Genomic DNA, 20,206 nt, shown 5'->3' on the forward strand with positions numbered 1-20,206 from the left:
CCACTGATAGGCAGGGTTCAATGACGCTAGGATCCGGTGCTGGTCCGGCACGGGAAGAACAGGAGTGATGGTGACATCATTTACTGCTCTCAGATCATGTGCCATGCACCATGTTTTCCCATCTGCTTTCCGCACTGGCCTCAGCGGGGTATTCCATTCGGAACACGACACTTCCAACACCCCTGCGTCCCAGAGGCCACACAGAGTGTCTTCCATGCCTTGGTCCGCCTCTTTCGGCCAACGATATTGAGGCCGTTTGATAGGCTGCGTCTCGTCAATTTGGAGATCAATAGGGGCCACCGAATGACAAAACCCGACATCAAATGGACCCTGGGACCACAGTGTGTCGGGCAAGGCCGCCAGCATTACCTCAGCGTCCTCATGATCAGTTAACTCCCTACCGTGTGTGCGGGACACCAACATCATTTCCAGCAATCCTGTGTCTACCATGGTTTGTTTAATTTGGTATGCATTCTGAGACTCAGACCAGTACAAATTAGGAATGTGAGTTTTCCGCCAATCGGTCTGTTGCAACAACTGCTTGACCATTGAGCCCAATTGTCTGGCCTCGTGTCCTGGGGCAAGAGCCAGCGAAATGTGTGGCATCCCTTTCTCTGTCATTTTGAACCACTGCATTTGTTCATATGTCAATTCAGTTGCCGCTGCGACTCCCTCTTTACCAATCAAAATGCATGATGAAGTTAAATCCCACATGTGCCCTTCAATTTCTTCAAACAAATCCCGATATACATCATCACTTTTTCGATCATAATATAGCGTGCAATGCAAAGGATCAACAGGTGGGTGGTATGGCGTCAGTGAGCAGATCCAAGGCTTCCACAGTAGGTAGGTCGAGAACACACCGCCACCAGCAGGGGTCTCTGGCTCCAGCCTGGCCCAGTAGATGGTTGCAGTTTCTGCTTCTGCCGGTAGGGGCGCCATCAGCCTCTGACCATGTTGTTGTAGCTGCTGTGAGCACTGGATGCTGATGCCATCTGGAAATTGAATAATCACTCCCTCTGGCCCACACAGAATTCTGGCTTGAACGGCTGACAGCAAGTCCCTTCCCATCAAATTGATCGGAGTGTCTGTGGAATGGATGTATTTGTGCCACAGTCTACACCCTGTCCGGGTGATCACAGTTTCAAGTGGTTTGGTGAAAGGCAGAGTACGTGGTTGTCCCGAGAAGCCGACTAAAGTCGTTGTTTTCTTTGACAGTGAGGATACAGGAAGGGCAGTGTTTATTGATGAATAAGTTGCTCCCGTGTCCACCAGCATCTTTACAGGTTTTCCTTCCACTGTCACATGAAGCATTGGCTCCGCCGGGCCACTGCTTTCCTGGCTCCCCGGGCAGCCCTATTCAAATTGTCCACACCAGAGATCATCATGTTGGTAGTACTGACCTCCGTGCGTTTGTGGCTGTTGCCAGGGCCGTCCACCGGATGGAGCTGTTCCTGCCTGTTGCATCGGCGCCCCGGGTTGGTATGGCGGGCCTCCGGCTGGGCGGGTGGCTCCGCGCGGTCGATACTGTGGACATTCTTTTGCCCAGTGATCGGTTTCGCCGCAGATGAAACATGCGTTTGTTGAATGGGGCTTGTATGTTGCCCTCCCCGGGTAAGCAGGTGCACTCCCTCCCCGGCCTCTGTATCCGCCCCGGAACTAGCCCCTTCCGCGCCCCACCACCTGAGGAGCCTGTGACATTTGCATTTCCTTTTTCTGTGATTTAGACTGTTTAGCTTCACCATGCATTTTTGCCAACTGTAATTTCAACAACTGTTTAGATAATGCGTCTGTCTCGTTTTCAACTTTAGCTTGTGACTCAGTGAACATTCTGCAGTGATGCAAAAGATGACGTTTAAATCGTTCTTCGGCACAAACCAGAATGTCAGGATCTGACATTAGCTGCTTCTTCACATCTGGCGGAAGTCCATCCAGCAGCGCCGTTCGGAAGAGCACCTCTGCCTCGTGCGTGAGAGCCGGATGTCGACCTGTGGTTTCAATCCAACTCTCCACACATGTTACATAATGTTGTGCAGGTGACATTTTCACATCATAAAGAAACATAATGGGGGCCAGATCGGTGGGTTGTGGGAAAGTTAATTTAATGTTTTCAAACAGGGGCGCTGCTACTTGTGGCAAGGGCACCTCCCTCCCCAGTCTCGCTGTGCCTGCTGCTTCCTCAATTGCCTGCAGTTGCACCAGGGAGCATGCTCCTGCCAACATCTGGCGCATGTCACCGAGTGTACAGCTCTGCCCACTCATCAGAGCCAAAAATTTGTTCAGCCACACCTTGCCTCCTCTGTGAAGTGGGGGCATCTTTTCCATCATCGCGGTCACATCACGGAGCACCATGGGCTCGTAGTGCTGACCGCCCGATGTGGTCACCAGCGGACACATCAATTCATTTTTCTGCACCTCGGCCTGTGTCATCTGTCCCTGACCACTCCGCAAATTATATTTTCTCCGTGTCTCTCTCTCTCCCTGTCTGCACTTCTTTCTACTGTCCTGATTCGCGCACTCCAACATTTTTCTCTGTTGCATCACAACATCATCTTCTTCCTCCCCCTCGCTGCTTTCCCACTGTGGACGCTCTTGCTGTCTTCGCGCGCTCTTCGCGTCTTCTCGTCTCCCTCTCTCCGTTGCCCATTTTAACATCTGCGCTTCCTGTCTACGCTGCTCATCGGCTTGATCAATTTTCTTTTTTAGCGCCTCATTCTCGGCAGTAAGTCTATGCCAGCTTTCTCCTTTCGTCACATTGGACGGTTGAGGGCTCGGACCGGGGGTGGAGGTCTCCACGCGGGATGTGTCCACCTCCCGGGCCCGTCGCCTCTCTTTATTTACTGCTTGTTCAATCAACTGTACAATACTCTGATCCGCCCTTTCGCCTTCGCCCTCGACATCCACTACCATCCTGCCACCCAGCGTCACCACCGGAGCCATTACTCCGGGGTCGCCGTATGGCGGCGGTCCAACATAGCTCACTCCGAGGATGGGGGCACTCGGGTGTGTCACATCATGCAAAGATGGATAAATGCCCTTGTATTCATTTCTTTCCTCGTCTATTTTCACCGCTTTCTCTACCTCCTCTGCTTTTCTCACATTAACAACACTTTCCACGGGCAGTTTCTTCTGAATGGCAAACAAAGCTGTTGCAGCTGTCGCAAAATTGTGCAAGGAGCGTCGCTCTTCCTCATTCTCTCTAATGTGCTTCTCGAGCACCTTCCGCTTACGCCAGCCGGCGCCTTTTTTGTCGTCCTCCAAGGCGAGCTTTCTTTTCAGCACCCCACTCTCTTTTTGCTGCAACTGCCGTGCCAGGCGTTCCATGTCCCAAGCTGTTGGGAAGCCCCTAAACAATTTGTCAGCTTCCAATTTCGCGAAGACTTTTCGGTGTCTCATTCGCTCCTTCGCCACTCTCTTTCGGTCAATGCCACTCACAATTTGCGCTTCCAAATCAGCATACATTCTTTCAATCTCACTCCACTCATTCCTCTCAGCACACACACTACTCTCATCACACAAACTCCCCTCATCACACAAACTCCCCCCAATTTGGTTGTTCATTTTGGATATTTTAGCGGTCTGATCTCTCACAGAAGGAACTGTTACCACCGGATATTTTTTGGGGAGGCCTCACTTCCCCCCGGGGATCTCTGAAAAACCCCAGCTATTTGAATACGATCGTCACCGCACCCTTGTCCGCCACGACGAAGCACTAGGTCCCTGACCTATCCGTAATACACGCAAGTCCCTGACTTTACCGTACACGTTACACAGGTAAGTTCCAAACTTATTCACCGTATGTATCTTCACTTCATGCACACCTTATTTGATCTGAACGACAGTCTCCTCTTAAATTTCCTCTTTCAATTTGCAGAATTTCGACTTATAGTAACAGGTATTCTGCTTACCTTATCGGTGATGAGCTCAGGGTTTGAGAAGACGTCGTACCAGCTCAACGTTGTGCGCTTATTCCCAACGGTTCGCCGACCGAGAGACAGTGTCCCTGATATCACGTCCGCGGTCACCAAGAAATTGTTAGGTTACGGATTCTAGTTATTGATCTGACTCCAAATTGCGATCAACACTTAACACATAAATTGCTATGTCCTAATCCACACACTGGCGCACCTAACAATTTTGCGAGTTCGTTCTGTCAAAGAGAAGACCAGTAGATCAATCAGACCAAATTTACCAATTATTTATTCCTGACAGAGCGCACTAATACAGGCCTGGGTCCCGGGTCCCTCACACGAAAACTCGTGCGTTTTTGTGACCACCAAAAGACGACACATTCTTCCGGGTTGCCCAGTTTTAAAGAAACACAATATGAATATTAAAGCATGCAAAATATTGTGAGATGATTGGTCGATGGCCATCTCCTCCCCGGTCCAGGTGTCGCTGAGGTCAGACGGTTGGGTTTTTCCCTCGAAGGCCGGTCTCATAGACGTGCTGTTGTTCTCGTTTCCTAACCGACCTTGGGATGGTCTCCTCCTGTACTCCCTATCCGGGCCTATTCCACAACACTTCGAAGAAAACAAGTTCATGCAGTTCGCCTGCACATTCCTCGCCCCCCACCAATCCACACGTGCACTCTAATACTAGATATTAATATGATTATAAGTTTAGCACAACCTTAAAAAATATGTTTGCAAACTCCCAAAAGCACATTTCCCTTTAAAACAAAGCCGCTAATGATGCCGGTAGTACGTGGGGCCCTTCGTCATCCCGTGATCGAATCTTTGTCCTTTATGTAAACAACCGCCGCGCCACTGACGTCACTTGAAATTCAAATTACAATAATCCCTTGCTACATCGCGGTTCGTTTATCGCAGTTTAACTTTTTTTTTCTTTTTTGGAATTTTGAAAATTTGTGAAAAAATTCACATATAAGTCGCTCCTCAGTATAAGTCGCCCCCCCACCCAAACTATGAAAAAAAAAAAAAAACGCGACTTATAGTCCAAAAATTACGGTACATATTGTTCTCTGTTGGCGAGGTAGTTTGTGAACCATTTCAGGGCAGAATCGTTCACTCCATATCTCTCTAGCTTAGCAATGATAATCTTATGGTCGACAGTATCAAAGGCTTTGCTTAGATCTAGAAAGACACCAAGAGCGAATTTCACATTGTCAAGAGCTGTTGAGATATGGTTGACAAGCTGAAGCAGTGCATGCTCAGTAGAAAACTTTTTGCGGAAACCATATTGATGCTTGTAGAGAATATTGTTTGTTTCTAGGTGCTTTGACAACCTTGAATAAACCAATTTTTCTAGAATCTTGGAGAAACATGGAAGAATGGATATAGACCGATAATTACCATAATCATTTGTCTCACCAGCTTTGAAAATAGGAATGACTTTAGCAATTTTTAGTTCTTGGGATACGATGCCAGATTTTAAAGATGAGAAAATGTGTGTTAGTGGAATTATTATTGAATTAATGTTTTTCTTAATAAGTATGCTTCTGATCTCATCATGGCCTGGGGCCGAGTTTTTCAAGCTGTAGACTTTCTCAACACTAGGAGGGTCAAGAATGGAAAGTGAAGGAAACTGCCCTTTAATTAGGCAACAGGGGCTTGTATCAGAGGTTGAGAAGCTAGATGCCAAGGTAGCGCCAACATTTACAAAGAAATCATTGAAACCATTAGAAATATCTATTGGGTTAGAATTGGTTCCATTCTTCCCCAGCATCTCACTTGGGGTAGATGCTTTAGATTTTTTGCGATGTAATAAATGGTTGATAAGATTCCATGTTGTTTTGATCTCACCAGAGGCTTGAGTAAATTTATCAGTGTCATGGATCAGGTGGAAATGGAGCAGGACGACCAAGTGCAGCTTGGACCAGGGTTTATTGGTGAACTCAAAAAAGGCAAACTGACACGACGTAACCACAATAACATGAATGACTGACCGGGACGTGAAACCAGACGACATCAGGACATGACGACAGCAAGACCGGACGACAACAGGAACCAAAAAGGACCTCATGACAGGAACACACAACGTAAATCCAACACCGAACAACCACAACCAATGATCCGACAGGGAGTGAGGGGCAGACAGGACTTATATACACGACAGGTAACGAGAGGCAGGTGGGAATAATCACACTGATCATGGGCACACAGGAGGGGAGGGGTGAGCACACAGACAGAAACCAAGACAACAGACACATAGTGGAGCAGTTGGGGACGAGACGTGACAGAACCCCCCCCCCCCCCCCCCCCCAAACAAGGGACGGCTCCCGACGTCCCAAAAAAAAAAAAAAAAAAAACTTGGGGAACCAAACCGCACTCGGGCGGCAACTTGGGGAACCGAACCGCGCTCGGGCGGCGACTTGGGGAACCGAACCGCGCTCGGGCGGCGACTTGGGGAACAGAACTGCACTCGGCGGCGTTCAGGGGCCCAGGGCCACACTCGCGGTACGCACTGGGGACCTGAACCGCAATCAGCAGCAACTTGGGGAGCATGAACCGCACTCGGGCGGCAACCCTAACCTGAACCGCACTCGGGCGGCAACCATAACCTGAACCGCACTCGGGCGGCAACCCTAACCTGAACCGCACTCAGGTGGTAACCCTAACATGAACCGCACTCGGGCGGCAAACCTAACATGAACCGCAATCTGCGGCAACACGAACATGAACTGCACTCGGGCGGCGACCCTAACCTGAACCGCACTCGGGCGGCAACCCTAACATGAACCGCACTCGGGCGGCAAACCTAACATGAACCGCACTCGGGCGGCAACCCTAACATGAGCCACACTCGTGCGGCAACCCTAACCTGAACCGCACTTGGGCAGCAACCCTAACATGAACCGCACTCGGGCGGCAACCCTAACATGAACCGCAATCTGCGGCAACACAAACATAAAATGCACTCGGATGGAGACTCTGGAAGTCCGTACAGCAATTGGCGGCGACTCTGGAAGTCTGTGCCGCGATCGGCGGCAACTCTGGAAGCCCGTACGGCAATTGGCAGCGACTTTGGAAGTCTGTGCCGCGATCGGCTGCAACTCTGGAAGTCCGTGCGGCAATTGGCGGCGACTCTGGAAGTCTGTACCGCGATCGGCGGCAACTCTGAAAGTCCGTACCACGATCGGTGGCATTCGGGGGAGTCAGAACTGCAATCTGCGGCATTCGGGGGAGTCAGGACCGCAATCGCGGCATTCGCGGAGTCATTGCCGCAATCGTGGCATTCGCGGAGTCATTGCCGCAATCGTGGCATTCGCGGAGTCATTGCCGCAATCGGCGGCACTCTGAGAGTCATTACCGCAATCAGCGGCATTCGAGAAGTCAGAGCTGCAATCGGCGGCGTTTGGAAGTCCGGACCGCGATCAGCGGCAGTCGGAAAGCGGGGCAGTGCGCAGCGGCAAGAGCCGCCACGCGCCGCAGCAGAGGGAGCGGGGCCAGGGACAATCGCAGGTCCGGCGCAGCTGGCTTGAAGTCTGGCAACGCCCGCGGGTCCTGCGACGCTGGGGTGGAGTCTGATGCCGGCCGCGGAGCCCATGGCGCTGGAACAAGCTCGGACGACGATCGGGCGTCGCAGCGGGAGCTGGTGGTGGAGGGGGGTCCAAGCGCTGGTCGTTTTGGTGGTCGGATCATTCTGTCATGGATCAGGTGGAAATGGAGCAGGACGACCAAGTGCAGCTTGGACCAGGGTTCATTGGTGAACTCAAAAAAGGCAAACTGACACGACGTAACCACAATAACATGAATGACTGACCGGGACGTGAAACCAGACGACATCAGGACATGACGACAGCAAGACCGGACGACAACAGGAATCAAAAAGGACCTCATGACAGGAACACACAACGTAAATCCAACACCGAACAACCACAACCAATGATCCGACAGGGAGTGAGGGGCAGACAGGACTTATATACACGACAGGTAACGAGAGGCAGGTGGGAATAATCACACTGATCATGGGCACACAGGAGGGGAGGGGCGAGCACACAGACAGAAACCAAGACAACAGACACAGAGTGGAGCAGTTGGGGACGAGACGTGACAATCAGCATAGTAAGTTTGTTTGGTTTTCCTTAGTAATACTGTAAATTTATTTTTATATTTCTTGTATGTTTCTATATTTATAGGGGTGGTATTTGCAATAGAATTTCTATAAAGTTTTTTTTTTTCCGTAAACCTTTTTTTAGTTCATCCGTTATCCATGGTTTCCACTTAGAGTTATTTTTCAAGATTCAAGATTCAAGAGTTTTTTATTCGCCATGTTTGAGCGTGCCAAACAAGGAATTTGACTTCGGTAAATCACAGCCTCTGTTCAACATTTAGGTGACTAACAACAACACTCAGGACATGTGAAGAACGAAAGATATTCTCAAACACCCACTGATTTTAAACTGATCTTAAACTCCCAAGAGGGCAAGGAAAAACTCAAAACTCCAGCTAGGGGAAATGAGAAACCTTGAGAAGAGACCACAGATGAGAGGGTCCCTCTTCTAGGATGACCAGGCTGCAATGGATGCAGAGAGGACACATAGTACAAACAGTGTAGACAAAAAAGGTGTGGAAAGCGGGATGTTATTGCACAGTAATGACTCTGAGACTCTAAGAGTGGTGTGAGTTCATCAGAGCGACAGCCTGGGGGAAGAAGCTGTCTCTGTGTCTGCTGGTTTTAGTGTACAGAGCTCTATAACGGCGTCCGGAGGGGAGTAGTTCAATCAGGCTGCAACCTGGGTGCGAAGGGTCTGTTGAGATGTTATGTACTTGCACGTTTCCTGGATGATGGCAGTGTAGAAGGTCTTCAGCAGCTCCCGCGGCAGGTTGAACTTCTTGAGCTGTCTCAGGAAGTACAGCCTCTGCTGGGCCTTCTTCCGGACTGAGTCTATGTGGCCGGTCCATTTCAGGTCCCGAGAGATTGTGGTTCCCAGGAACTTGAAGGTGTCTGATGAGAGAATAGTATTACTGCGGATAGTGAGGGGTGAAAGTGGTGAAGGGCAGCGCCTGAAGTCCACTGTCATCTCCACGGTCTTGAGCGGGTTCAGGTCCAGGTGGTTTTGGCTGCACCAGTGGACCAGCCGCTCCACCTCCTGTCTGTACGCAGTCTCATCACCGTTCTGGATCAGTCCGATGAGAGTGGTGTCGTCTGCATACTTCAGGAGCTTCACGGAAGAGTCACTTGCGTAGAAATCGTTGGTGTAGAGGGAGAAGAGCAGTGGGGAGAGGACGCATCCCTGAGGGGCTCCAGTGTTGGTGGTCAGGGTGTCAGATGTGATGCTCCCCAGCCTCACACGCTGTCTCCTGTTGGTCAGGAAGCTGGTGATCCACTGACAGGTGGAGGCAGGCACCGCGAGCTGGATGAGCTTCTGTTGGAGGATGTCAGGAGCGATGGTGTTGAACGCCGAGCTGAAGTTCACAAACAGGATCCTGGCGTACTTTCCTGGGGTGTCCAGGTGTTGCAGGATGTAGTGCAGTCCCATGTTGACCGCATCATCCACCGACCTGTTTGCCCGGTAGGCAAACTAGAGGGGGTCCAGCAGGGGGCCCGTGACATCCTTCAGGTGGTTCAGTACTAACCTCTCGAAAGATTTCATGACCACAGATGTCAGTGCAACAGGTCTATAGTCATTCAGACCTGTGATGGCGGGCTTCTTGGCCACTGGAACGATGGTGGAGCTCTTGAAGCACGAGGGCACCTCACACAGCTCCAGGGAACGGTTGAAGATCCGTGCAAAGGTGGGCGCCAGCTGCTCAGCGCAGACTTTCAAGCAGGAAGGTGACACGCCGTCTGGGCCCTGTGCCTTCCTGATCTTTTGTCTCCGTAACATCTGCCGCACTTCCTCCTCGCGAATCTGGAGTGCGGGCGCGGCCTCTGCAAGAGAGAGAGTCGGTGACCACGGTGATGGAGGTGTGGACAGAGCAGTTGTGGGGGGAGGTGAGTATGTGGATTGTGTGGATTGTGCTGCAGGAGGTCCCGTTGTGTGGGAGGACCGATCAAACCTGCAGTAGAACCTGTTTAGCTGGTCAGCGAGCCTTGGGCTCTCCACAGGACGGTCGTTTCTTGAAGCCCGTGATGCTCTGCAGGCCTTTCCACACTGTTGAGGGATCAGGATTGGCAGAGAGGTGTCTCTCCAGGCTCTCCCCGTAACACCTCCTGGCTTTCCTGACCTCTCGGTTCAGTGTGTTTCTGGTCTGCTTGAACAGGTCCCGGTCGCCGCTCCTGTAGGCCTCCTCCTTGACTTTGCGCAGCCTCCTAAGGTTCGGTGTAAACCAAGGTTTGTCGTTGTTGCACGTGCAGAAGGTCTTAGTCTGCACACACAGATCCTCACAAAAACTGATGTATGATGTGACAGTGTCAGTGAGTTCATGCAAGTCTGAATTTGCAGCTTCAAAAACACTCCAATCGGTGCAGTCAAAGCAGGCTTGGAGGTCCTGCCTTGACTCCACTGTCCACTTCCTGACAGTCCTCACCACAGCCTTAGAAGTTTTTAGTTTCTGTCTGTAAGCAGGGATCAGATGAACTAGACAGTGGTCCGAGAGTCCTAAAGCTGCACGAGCCACAGAGTGGTATGCATCCTTAATTACGGTGTAGCAGTGGTCCAGTGTCTGTGCCCCTCTGGTGGGACACGTTATGTGCTGTCTGTATCTGGGGAGTTCGTGTGCGAGGTTCGCCCTGTTAAGATCACCCATGATTAGTGAATTTGGTAGAAGTTTCTCCATGTCTGTCACCTGGTCAGCCAGCATCTGCGTGGCTTCACTTGCACGTGCGTGTGGTGGGATGTAAACAGCCGCCATGACGATCGAGGAGAACTCCCGTGGTGAATAGAACGGCCGGCAGTTTATGAAAAGTGTTTCTAGGAGAGGGTTGCAAACGACTAGAAATTAAAGGAAATGATGACTCTAATGCATTTGTGAATAGTGATAGAAAGGAGCGATAGGCTTTGTTGACATCTTGCAACAGGATAACCTCATCCCATGACACAGAGCTGATGATAGATATAAGGGATTCCATGTTTTTCGCAGTAAATTTGCGGAATTTCACTTGATCACCAGTAGTACTATGACCTTTGATTTTTGGAACACTTTCATTGTAGATGAAATGGAAGACGGGAAGATGATCAGATACATCACAGATCAACAGGCCAGATGTTATTTTGAACTCCAGAGAATTAAATAAGATGTTGTCAAAGAGAGTGGCCATTGAGCCTGTGATCCTGGAGGGTTTGTTAATAAGGGGGGGAAAAGTTGCTAGAATATAATGTATTAAGGAAGTCTGCTGTATGTGACTGCTTAGTTTCAAGCAAGTTAATATTATAGTCACCAATTTGCTTTCTTTATGATTTCTAGAGTAGAGTCGAGGGCCTCATTGAAAGTGATTTTATCAGAGTCTGGTGGTCTATATATACATCCAATTATCACATTTTTAGTGTTGATGAGTGAACAAGATGAGAGTTCTATAAACACTGATTCTGCTACAGTCATATCAAAGTGAACACTTAGATCCTTTCTGGGAGAGAAATTTAAGTTATCAGTCTGTCATGGAGTGGATGGAGCAGGGCGACCAAATGCAGCTTGGACCAGGGTTTATTGAAGGGAACTCAAAAGGCAAAGTGACATGACTTAACAAACAATAACTTGACTGACTGACTGGGACGTGAAACAAAAAGACAGCAGGACATGACGACAGCAAGACACGACGACAACAACACAATGATCCGACGGGGAGTGAGGGGCAGACAGGACTTAAATACATAACACGAAACACAAGGCAGGTGACCGCGGTTACATTGACTGAGGTGACACAGGAGGGGCGACACGAACAGAAACTATGGCAACCTAAACACATAGCAAAACTGCTGGGGACGAGACGTGACACAGTCACATACAGTAAGACTCCTCCACCTTGCTTTTTTGGTCTACAGGAGTGTATAGGAGTGTAGTGAGAGAGAGGGTAGCTAGATGTATTATCAACCATCCAGGTTTCCGTAAGAGCTATTACTGAAAAAGAATGTGTCAAAGTTGATAAATAGGTTTTCAGACCATCATGATTTTTAGAGATACTCCGTACATTGAAGTGGACAGTGGAAAATACATTTGTTTGGCAGTGGCCAGGAAGAGTATTGCACAGATTGTTAAACATATCTTCAGAAAAATATTCACATGACAATTAAACAGATTTTAGGGGAGTGTAATTAGTATCTGGGTTAAAGAAGGACTTGGAGATACCAGCATTAACATCATCTAGCTCAAATTAATTAAATAATAAAGAGTCCAGATCCGGTGGGACAGAAATCCCTGCATTAGTGAGAGTGTCACTGGATGGCATGGAGGGTATAAGGGGACGGTCTACCTGAGATGAAAGTCCTCCCCGCCAGTGTCTGTTTGCCATGTTGTGCTCCGCTGTAATCCACCATTCTCGTCAGGAGGGTCCATAGGTACCAGTTAATGGTCATCAGTTCAGCCATTGTAGACTTTAGGTTCCCCCACCACCAGGCCATATATCTTCAGTTCCTCCAGTTCACTCACGAGAGTCTTGACATCTTCTGGTGTTGCTCTGTTCGTTTTAATCTATACTTTGGAGTTTCTGACCCACGTTGATAGAATCTTGTTTTCTTTCTAGAATCTTGTTGTCTTTCTTCAGTTTGCGTGCGTTCCAGGCTATCTCGGCATTCTTCTTAGTGAGGTGCTCATTTAAGTAAACACCCGTTCCTTGTAGTTTCCTCCCTTGCTTCAAAAGAGCCATTTTATGTTTCCTATTGACGAACCGAATGATAATTTTCGGAGCATCTTTTGGTCGTTTTCGGTTTCTTGGGAGTGTATGACAAGCGGCAATGTTTCTTTTCTGGAATTCCATATGCTTTACTTTTTGTGTTGTTTACTTGTATGTATATTGTGTGCTATGTCTTGTCACCGTGGGATAGTGGGAAACGTAATTTCGATCTCTTTCTATGTCTTGGCATGTGAAGAAATTGACAATAAAGCAGACTTTGACTTTGACTTACTCTCGAAAAACTGTACTACCTGATTTTCAAGTGTTGACAGTTCGTCCGATGGAGAGTCATCTGTCGAGGGATCCGGAGGACCCGCCGCTCTGGCATAGGAGCGGTGTGATGTTTTAAGACCAGTAATTATGAGGTCTTCTTGTTGGGAGTACTGCTCCAGTGCATCTACTCTCCGTTCAAGCGACAAGATTTTCTCATCTTTTTCCTTGAATAATTTCTTAAGATCAGTTAGTTCAGTCGTTAGCTGGAGCAGGGTGGCTTGCTCCTCTAAGAGTGTGGTAAGGTCTTGCCGTATCAAGTCAATGGATGATTTGAGTTCATCGTAGCCCTCATTTTTTTGGGGCGGCATAGCGTAAGCAGATCTAGACTAAAAATGAGTCACACTGCTAAAGGTCGACTTTCAATACTTGCCGGTGGGGCTAAAGTGGCTAAACACGTAGGCTACTTTAGCATCGTCTAGGTGATTTGGTTTTCCTCAGTTGTCATGGTGACTCGAGGTATCGGGGCTCGATTGATAATGGCTTTTTGTAGGAGTTGTGCAAAAAGTTAACCCGCATAACTCCAGGTTAACATACTCGGAGTTGATTGAACTAACTCAGATCAGCTGTTCTGGAACCGAATACTCAGAGTTTCTCATCACAGAGTAAATCAGAGTATGTTGAACCTGCTTTCTGGATTACCCTCCAGTTTACAACTTTATTGAGATCTTCATTTTTTTTTTATGTTTTTCACTGCTGAATAATTTACAGGAAAGGACAAAAATATTTCACTCCATCACACTGTTATTAGTGGAAGGACCTATTTTATTCCAAATCCAGCTTGCATTTAATGTGCAGCTTCATATTTTTGAAGTACGAAAGGCAACTATGTTTGACCTTGCCCTTTTCTTGAAAGAAAAATAACTTCCAGTTGAGGTGTTTGTTATACGGCATATTGCATGTTGTTTTGAAAGTGTCTTCTAACTTTACAACTGAGAAAACACCTATATAAATAACTATGTATACTACAACAGTGTATTCAGCCCCAAAATTAATGGCCCAGTCAAAACATACACTGACATTTTAAACTGAGTCACATTACAATCAGTTTGTGTTGCTGGTATGTCATTGAAATGGCTGAGCGATTTCATGAATGTAATTGAAAATTGTAATGCATTAGTCTTTGTGCTGTACTGTAAAATAGTGCATTCATGGGTGAGGGTTAGTATTTTCTCTTTTACCCTTTTGTAAAGTGGGTCCTTGCAAATGTAACTTCCAGCCTTCAATCACATTCTACCAATGGCCACCTTTTGTAATTTTATGCCTGTCACACAACCACCTCCATTTGGTGCAATCCTCTAAGCACTTTAGAAAAGATGAACAATAAGAGTCACAGAAAAGACCATTGGTAGTGATTAAGTTGAAGTGTACAGCGTAAGTGTAAATAAGTCTTCTTCGACTTCAGAGACATTTTGCTTACTTACGTTATTGTTGCAGCCAACTCCCCCTTGTGCGATTTCTGCCTTGCGTTCATAAAGCTCCCTGGCAGTGATAGTGAATGTTTTCCCTCAGTGAAGCCAATGAATTAAAAAAAAAAAAAAAAAATCTCACTTTTTTTTTTTATAATGTTTATTTCAGCATGATCATTGTCACACGTCATCATAATTTCATTACATGCGCCGTAAACACATGACTGACCGAAATGGGAAATGGCATGAGGCAGGCCTTATTGTGATTTAGGTTTAGATTTTAAATTTTTATTTTAGAGTACAATGAGTTAAAAATACAAAAAGACAAGTTATATATGTACATTACCTTGACTTTCATTATTCTCTGGAATCACACTCAGACGTCTCATTCCAAACACAATACATGCTTGCCGACTCCCGTCTGTTTATATTAAGAAGAATAATAACAATTTATCTGTTACAGAGCAAACTTTCTAAAAGATACTCAGCCCCTTTTCTAATGTACTTTCAGGTCATATTTTTTTGTCAGACAGATATGTGTAACGATGGACTGACAACTTGCATTAGGGACGCTGGGTCTTTAGAAAGCAGAAACACTGAAGAGCCGTCGTTACCAGAAATGTGTAAATGTTATTATTGGTCCAGAAGTAGGTCCTCACAGATCTGCCCTCTCAAGAATATGATATTGCTTACTCTCTCTGCTGCTAATGGCCAATGGGAGTAGTTGTGGATGTTCTCTCCTAAACTCACTAATCGTTTTGGTCTTGCTCAGGTTCAAGAGACATTTCACTGGCTGGTTGTCTCATTTTCTATAGCTAGTCTCATAGTGTTACCTGATAATGTTGCACAAGAGTTATTTGACACGGGGATGATGGCAGCATTGGACTTAAAGCAGGAGGGAGCAACAACCTGACTAGTGCATGTGTTGAAGATGTAAATGGGATTTGGTTTCTGTTCTTTTTCATGTAACTAATGCCTCCGTTGACTCTTTCTTAGATGATGTAACAAGGCCTGGACCCTTCCCTGGTACAATCAGCCCTGGTCATATCGCTGACCTCTACGGTACTGCCACTCAGGACTCTGGTGACAGCAACTATATTAGTGCCACAAGCCCACAGCCAGTTTCTGGGTTTAGCCACAATATTACTGTGAGTGTCTCCTTGCATCAACGTAACATCTCTCCTGTCATCTGGCATTGTGAACTGTTCAGGTATAATTCTGTTATTTATGAAAAAAGCCATTTAGAATTATAGTTTATTAATGATCAGTTTACTGGCCATGCGCTCGGATAAGTCTTTATTTTATTTTTAAAAAAAGAATATGCTGTTTTGAGAATCTTACATCTACATGCATTCTCTTGTATTTATGTAACACCAAAAACTCAGTGAAGTCTGAAGCTGACTGCAAATCATGGAGTATGGAGTTTTACTGAGGCTTAGTAGTGTAGGAGTCCATTTGGAAAATACTATGGATTTAATGATTTGGAGTGACACGGATGGTTTGTTAAAATTGTTGTTTATATTACATTTATTTGATATATCTAGTCTGACGTCAGCGGCGCACGTAGTTCCGGCATCAACAGCTGTGTTTTTTTTTTTTTTTTTAAGTGACACAAGACGAAGATTCCGATGGATTTAGTGATTTGGAGTGACACGGATGATTCGATAAAACTGTTGTTTATATTACATTTATTTGATATATCTAGTCTGACGACAGCGGCGCACCTCCTTCCTGAGTCAACAGCCGTTTTTTTTTTTTTAAGTGACACAAGACGAAGATTCCGATGGATTTAATGATTTGGAGTGACACGGATAGTACGATAAAATTGTTGTTTATTTTGTTGTTATTTGATATATACCATATTTTTCGGACTAAAAGTCGCTCCGGGATATACGTCACATTAGCCATAAAATGCACAATAAAGTGAAAAAAAAACATATATAAGTCGCTCCGGAGTATAAATCGCATTTTGGGGGAAATTTATTCGACAAAATCCAACACCAAGAACCGACATGAACGAGCAACAACAGGCTAAACGATACGGTATGCTAACGTGACATAAACATAAACGAAGAGCTGAGAACGGGCCTGAAGAAACATTGACAGTTATCCAAATAACTATAACATAAATAACACCTTTATCAAACCATCTTTGTCACTCTAAATCACATATGTCAGAGTCAAGGCCCGCGGGCCACATCCGGCCCGCGAGAAGGTTTTTTACGGCCCCTGGGATGATCTTTATTTATTATTAGAACCGGCCCGCAGACCGCAGCAAGCCGGCAGCCCGCAGATCTTTTACACGCACCAATACTACATTTCCCACAATGCAACGGTGACGCACCGAGCAGTACGCTGCTTCATTTCAGTGTTTATTATTAGCAGTCAGCATAACTGTAAAATTAACTTTCAGAAATGGCAAAAAGGAAGGTGGACACTGAGAACTGGGGGTTTCAAACAAGTGGGAGTCGGAGTATATCTTCACGGAGGTAGCTGGAAAACCTGTGTCTTCTGTGTGGAGAAAGTGTGTTTCAGTTGAGTGGATGAAAGAAAATTGCTATTATTTTTTTCTTTGAAGTAAATTTAGACCACTTTTGCTAAAATATAAAATATAGGTTACTGATGGTGCCTTAAACAATACAGGTTTCTTTCATTTAATGTTCATGTTGTTAGGCTACGGATTTTAGTTATTGATCTGACTCCAAATTGCGATCAACACTTAACACATGGGTTGCTATGTCCCAATCCACACACTGGCGCACCTAACAATTTTGCAAGTTTGTTCTGTCAAAGAGAAGACCAGTAGATCAATCAGACCAAATTTACCAATTGTTTATTCCTGACAAAGCGCACTAATACAGGCCTGGGTCCCGGGTCCCTCACACTAAAACTCGTGCGTTTTTGTGACCACCAAAAGACGACACATTCTTCCGGGTTGCCCAGTTTTGAAGAAACACAATATGAATATTAAAGCATGCAAAACATTGTGTGATGATTGGTTGATGGCCATCTCCTCCCCGTCTAGGTGTTATTACTGAGGTCAGGCGGTTGGGTTTTCCCCGCGAAGCCCGACCACCTGGACGTGATGTTGTTCTCGTTTCTCACCGACCTTGAGGTGTTCTCGTCCGGTACTCCCTGTCTGGGCCTATTCCACAACACTTCGAAGAAAACAAGTTCATGCAGTTTACCTGCACATTCTTCGCCACCCACCAATCCACACGAGCACTCCGATACTAGATATTATATTAATATGATTATAAGTTTAACACAACCTTAAAAAATATGTTTGCAAACTGCCGAAAGCACATTTCCCTTTAATGTTATGGGGATTTTTATATAAAGGAAATTTGTCTTTTGTGTCTGTTGAAAATTAAAGATTACTGACAGAGCCATAAGAAAATATTGCTTTATTTATCTGATCATATTGGAATATATTTGTTAGGTTTTCAGTAGGTTCAATTAGGTTAGTGCGCTTTGTCAGGAATAAACAATTGGTAAATTTGGTCTGATTGATCTACTGGTCTTCTCTTTGACAGAACAAACTTGCAAAATTGTTAGGTGCGCCAGTGTGTGGATTGGGACATAGCAACCCATGTGTTAAGTGTTGATCGCAATTTGGAGTCAGATCAATAACTAAAATCCGTAGCCTAACAACATGAACATTAAATGAAAGAAACCTGTATTGTTTAAGGCACCATCAGTAACCTATATTTTATATTTTAGCAAAAGTGGTCTAAATTTACTTCAAAGAAAAAAATAATAGCAATTTTCTTTCATCCACTCAACTGAAACACACTTTCTCCACACAGAAGACACAGGTTTTCCAGCTACCTCCGTGAAGATATACTCCGACTCCCACTTGTTTGAAACCCCCAGTTCTCAGTGTCCACCTTCCTTTTTGCCATTTTTGAAAGTTAATTTTACAGTTATGCTGACTGCTATTAATAAACACTGAAATGAAGCAGCGTACTGCTCGGTGCGTCACCGTTGCATTGTGGGAAATGTAGTATTGGTGCGTGTAAAAGATCTGCGGGCTGCCGACTTGCTGCGGTCTGCGGGCCGGTTCTAATAATAAATCAAGATCATCCCAGGGGCCGTAAAAAACCTTCTCGCGGGCCGGATGTGGCCCGCGGGCCTTGACTCTGACATATGTGCCGTAAAGCATCAGTTCCACAGTCAATGTGAATTAGGAAAAAGGAGGAGAAGCTTGTTTGCGTTGAAGAAGGAAATCCGTGTGAATGAACTTCATCACCAGTTTCATTAAGGGTGTAATAAGACAAAACAAAGTGAAAAAAAGTGTAAAAACTGTAGAGGGCAGATGAAAAGTAAAAGTCTTTTTGTTGTGTGGTCTAGGCAGCCATGGAGCAGACCAGGGAAAGCAGGCGAGGAATTGTAAACTCTTCCTGTATGTTGGTGCAGCATTAACCAATACAGCATCAGTGTGGCCAGCGACAACAGTGGAATGGCAGTACAGTGGATTCCCGCTATTCCCGGGGAATAAGGACCAGGCCAGCTCTGCGTAAATCTGCGTATAACTGACGGCCATTTTAAAAATTCTAGAATAACAGTGGATAAACCACAAAAGACGGGATCAGTGCATAGTTATCCCAGGTGCCAAACTACGAATACACGGGGGTCCATTGTACAGTGAAAACCACCTCAGAAATAAAGATGACAGTTTTACTCTGCTATATACTGTACCCTGATCTCCAACTAAGTTGAGCTTCCAGGGATGAGAATTTTCCGCGGAGCCGCAGATTTCCGTGTTTTTTTCCGTCGAAAGCATGATTTTCATGAATCGTGTAAATCCGTTAAGAAAATGTTGTTTATATATGGGGATGGGGGGAGGGGGTGTAGGGAAGCAGCAACGTTAGCCTCGGCGACTGGCGAGCATTCCCCCGCCGTGACGGCATCTTACGGAAATCGGCTTCCCTCTGTAAACCTAACTAACTGGCAGCAGTGATGCGACAACATCCGCCTTATTTTCTGCAGCATTTTGGCACTACTTTCCTCACATCATTTCCACTTGTTAACTTAACTTACGCGGAGAACTAAGTGTTTTTACACCACCACAATGTGAATTTGCGATTGGGTTTTCATCACTTGTAGATGAGGTATTTAGTTAGATAGATCTAGGGATATATATATATATATATATATATATATATACATCCCTAGATCTCTCTCTCTCTCTCTCTCTCTCTCTCTCTCTCTCTCTCTCTCTCTATATATATATATATATACACATACATACATATATATATATATATATATATATATATATATATATATATATATATATATATATATATATATATATAGATAGATAGATAGATATATAGATATATAGATATATATAGATATATTTATAGATATATTTATATACACGCTTATATATATATATATATATATATATATATATATATATATATATATATATATATATATATATATATATATATATATATATATATATATGTATGTATGTGTATATATATATATATATATATATATATATATATATATATATATATATATATATATGTATGTATGTGTATATATATATATATATATATATATATATATATATATATATATATATATATATATATATATATATATATATATATATATATATATATATATGTATGTATGTGTATATATATATATATATATATATATATATCGTAATTTCCGGACTATAAGCCGCACCGGACTATAAGCCGCACCAGCTAAAATTCAGGGATATTTTCGTTTTTTTTCTTACATAAGCCGCACCGGACTATAAGCCG

General features: G+C 45.2%; 1 protein-coding gene and 1 long non-coding RNA gene across 5 annotated transcripts in view; both read left to right on the top strand.

The window, feature by feature from the left end:
* Window positions 1–19,560, top strand: part of msi2b (musashi RNA-binding protein 2b) — a 159,678-nt gene extending 140,118 nt beyond the window's left edge. Inside the window, exons 11-12 of one of the 4 annotated variants that reach the window (XM_068651367.1) lie at window positions 15,411–15,562; window positions 18,768–19,560. In XM_068651367.1, coding sequence (XP_068507468.1) covers window positions 15,411–15,562; window positions 18,768–18,839 — 224 coding nt within the window. In that variant the 3' untranslated portion in view covers window positions 18,840–19,560. Of the gene's footprint in view, window positions 1–12,327; window positions 12,342–15,410; window positions 15,752–18,767 lie in introns of those variants that run through there. The other 3 variants (XM_068651370.1, XR_011087117.1, XM_049725808.2) reach the window with 3 other exon arrangements.
* On the top strand, window positions 16,587–17,814 carry LOC125972320 (uncharacterized). Its single transcript, XR_007482764.2, has 2 exons — window positions 16,587–16,903; window positions 17,440–17,814. It is a non-coding gene; the product is annotated as an uncharacterized lncRNA (long non-coding RNA).
* Window positions 19,561–20,206: the final 646 nt, after the last annotated feature.

Source organism: Syngnathus scovelli, chromosome 7 (assembly GCF_024217435.2).
Source record: "Syngnathus scovelli strain Florida chromosome 7, RoL_Ssco_1.2, whole genome shotgun sequence".
In the NCBI taxonomy this organism is placed as follows: Eukaryota; Metazoa; Chordata; class Actinopteri; order Syngnathiformes; family Syngnathidae; genus Syngnathus; species Syngnathus scovelli.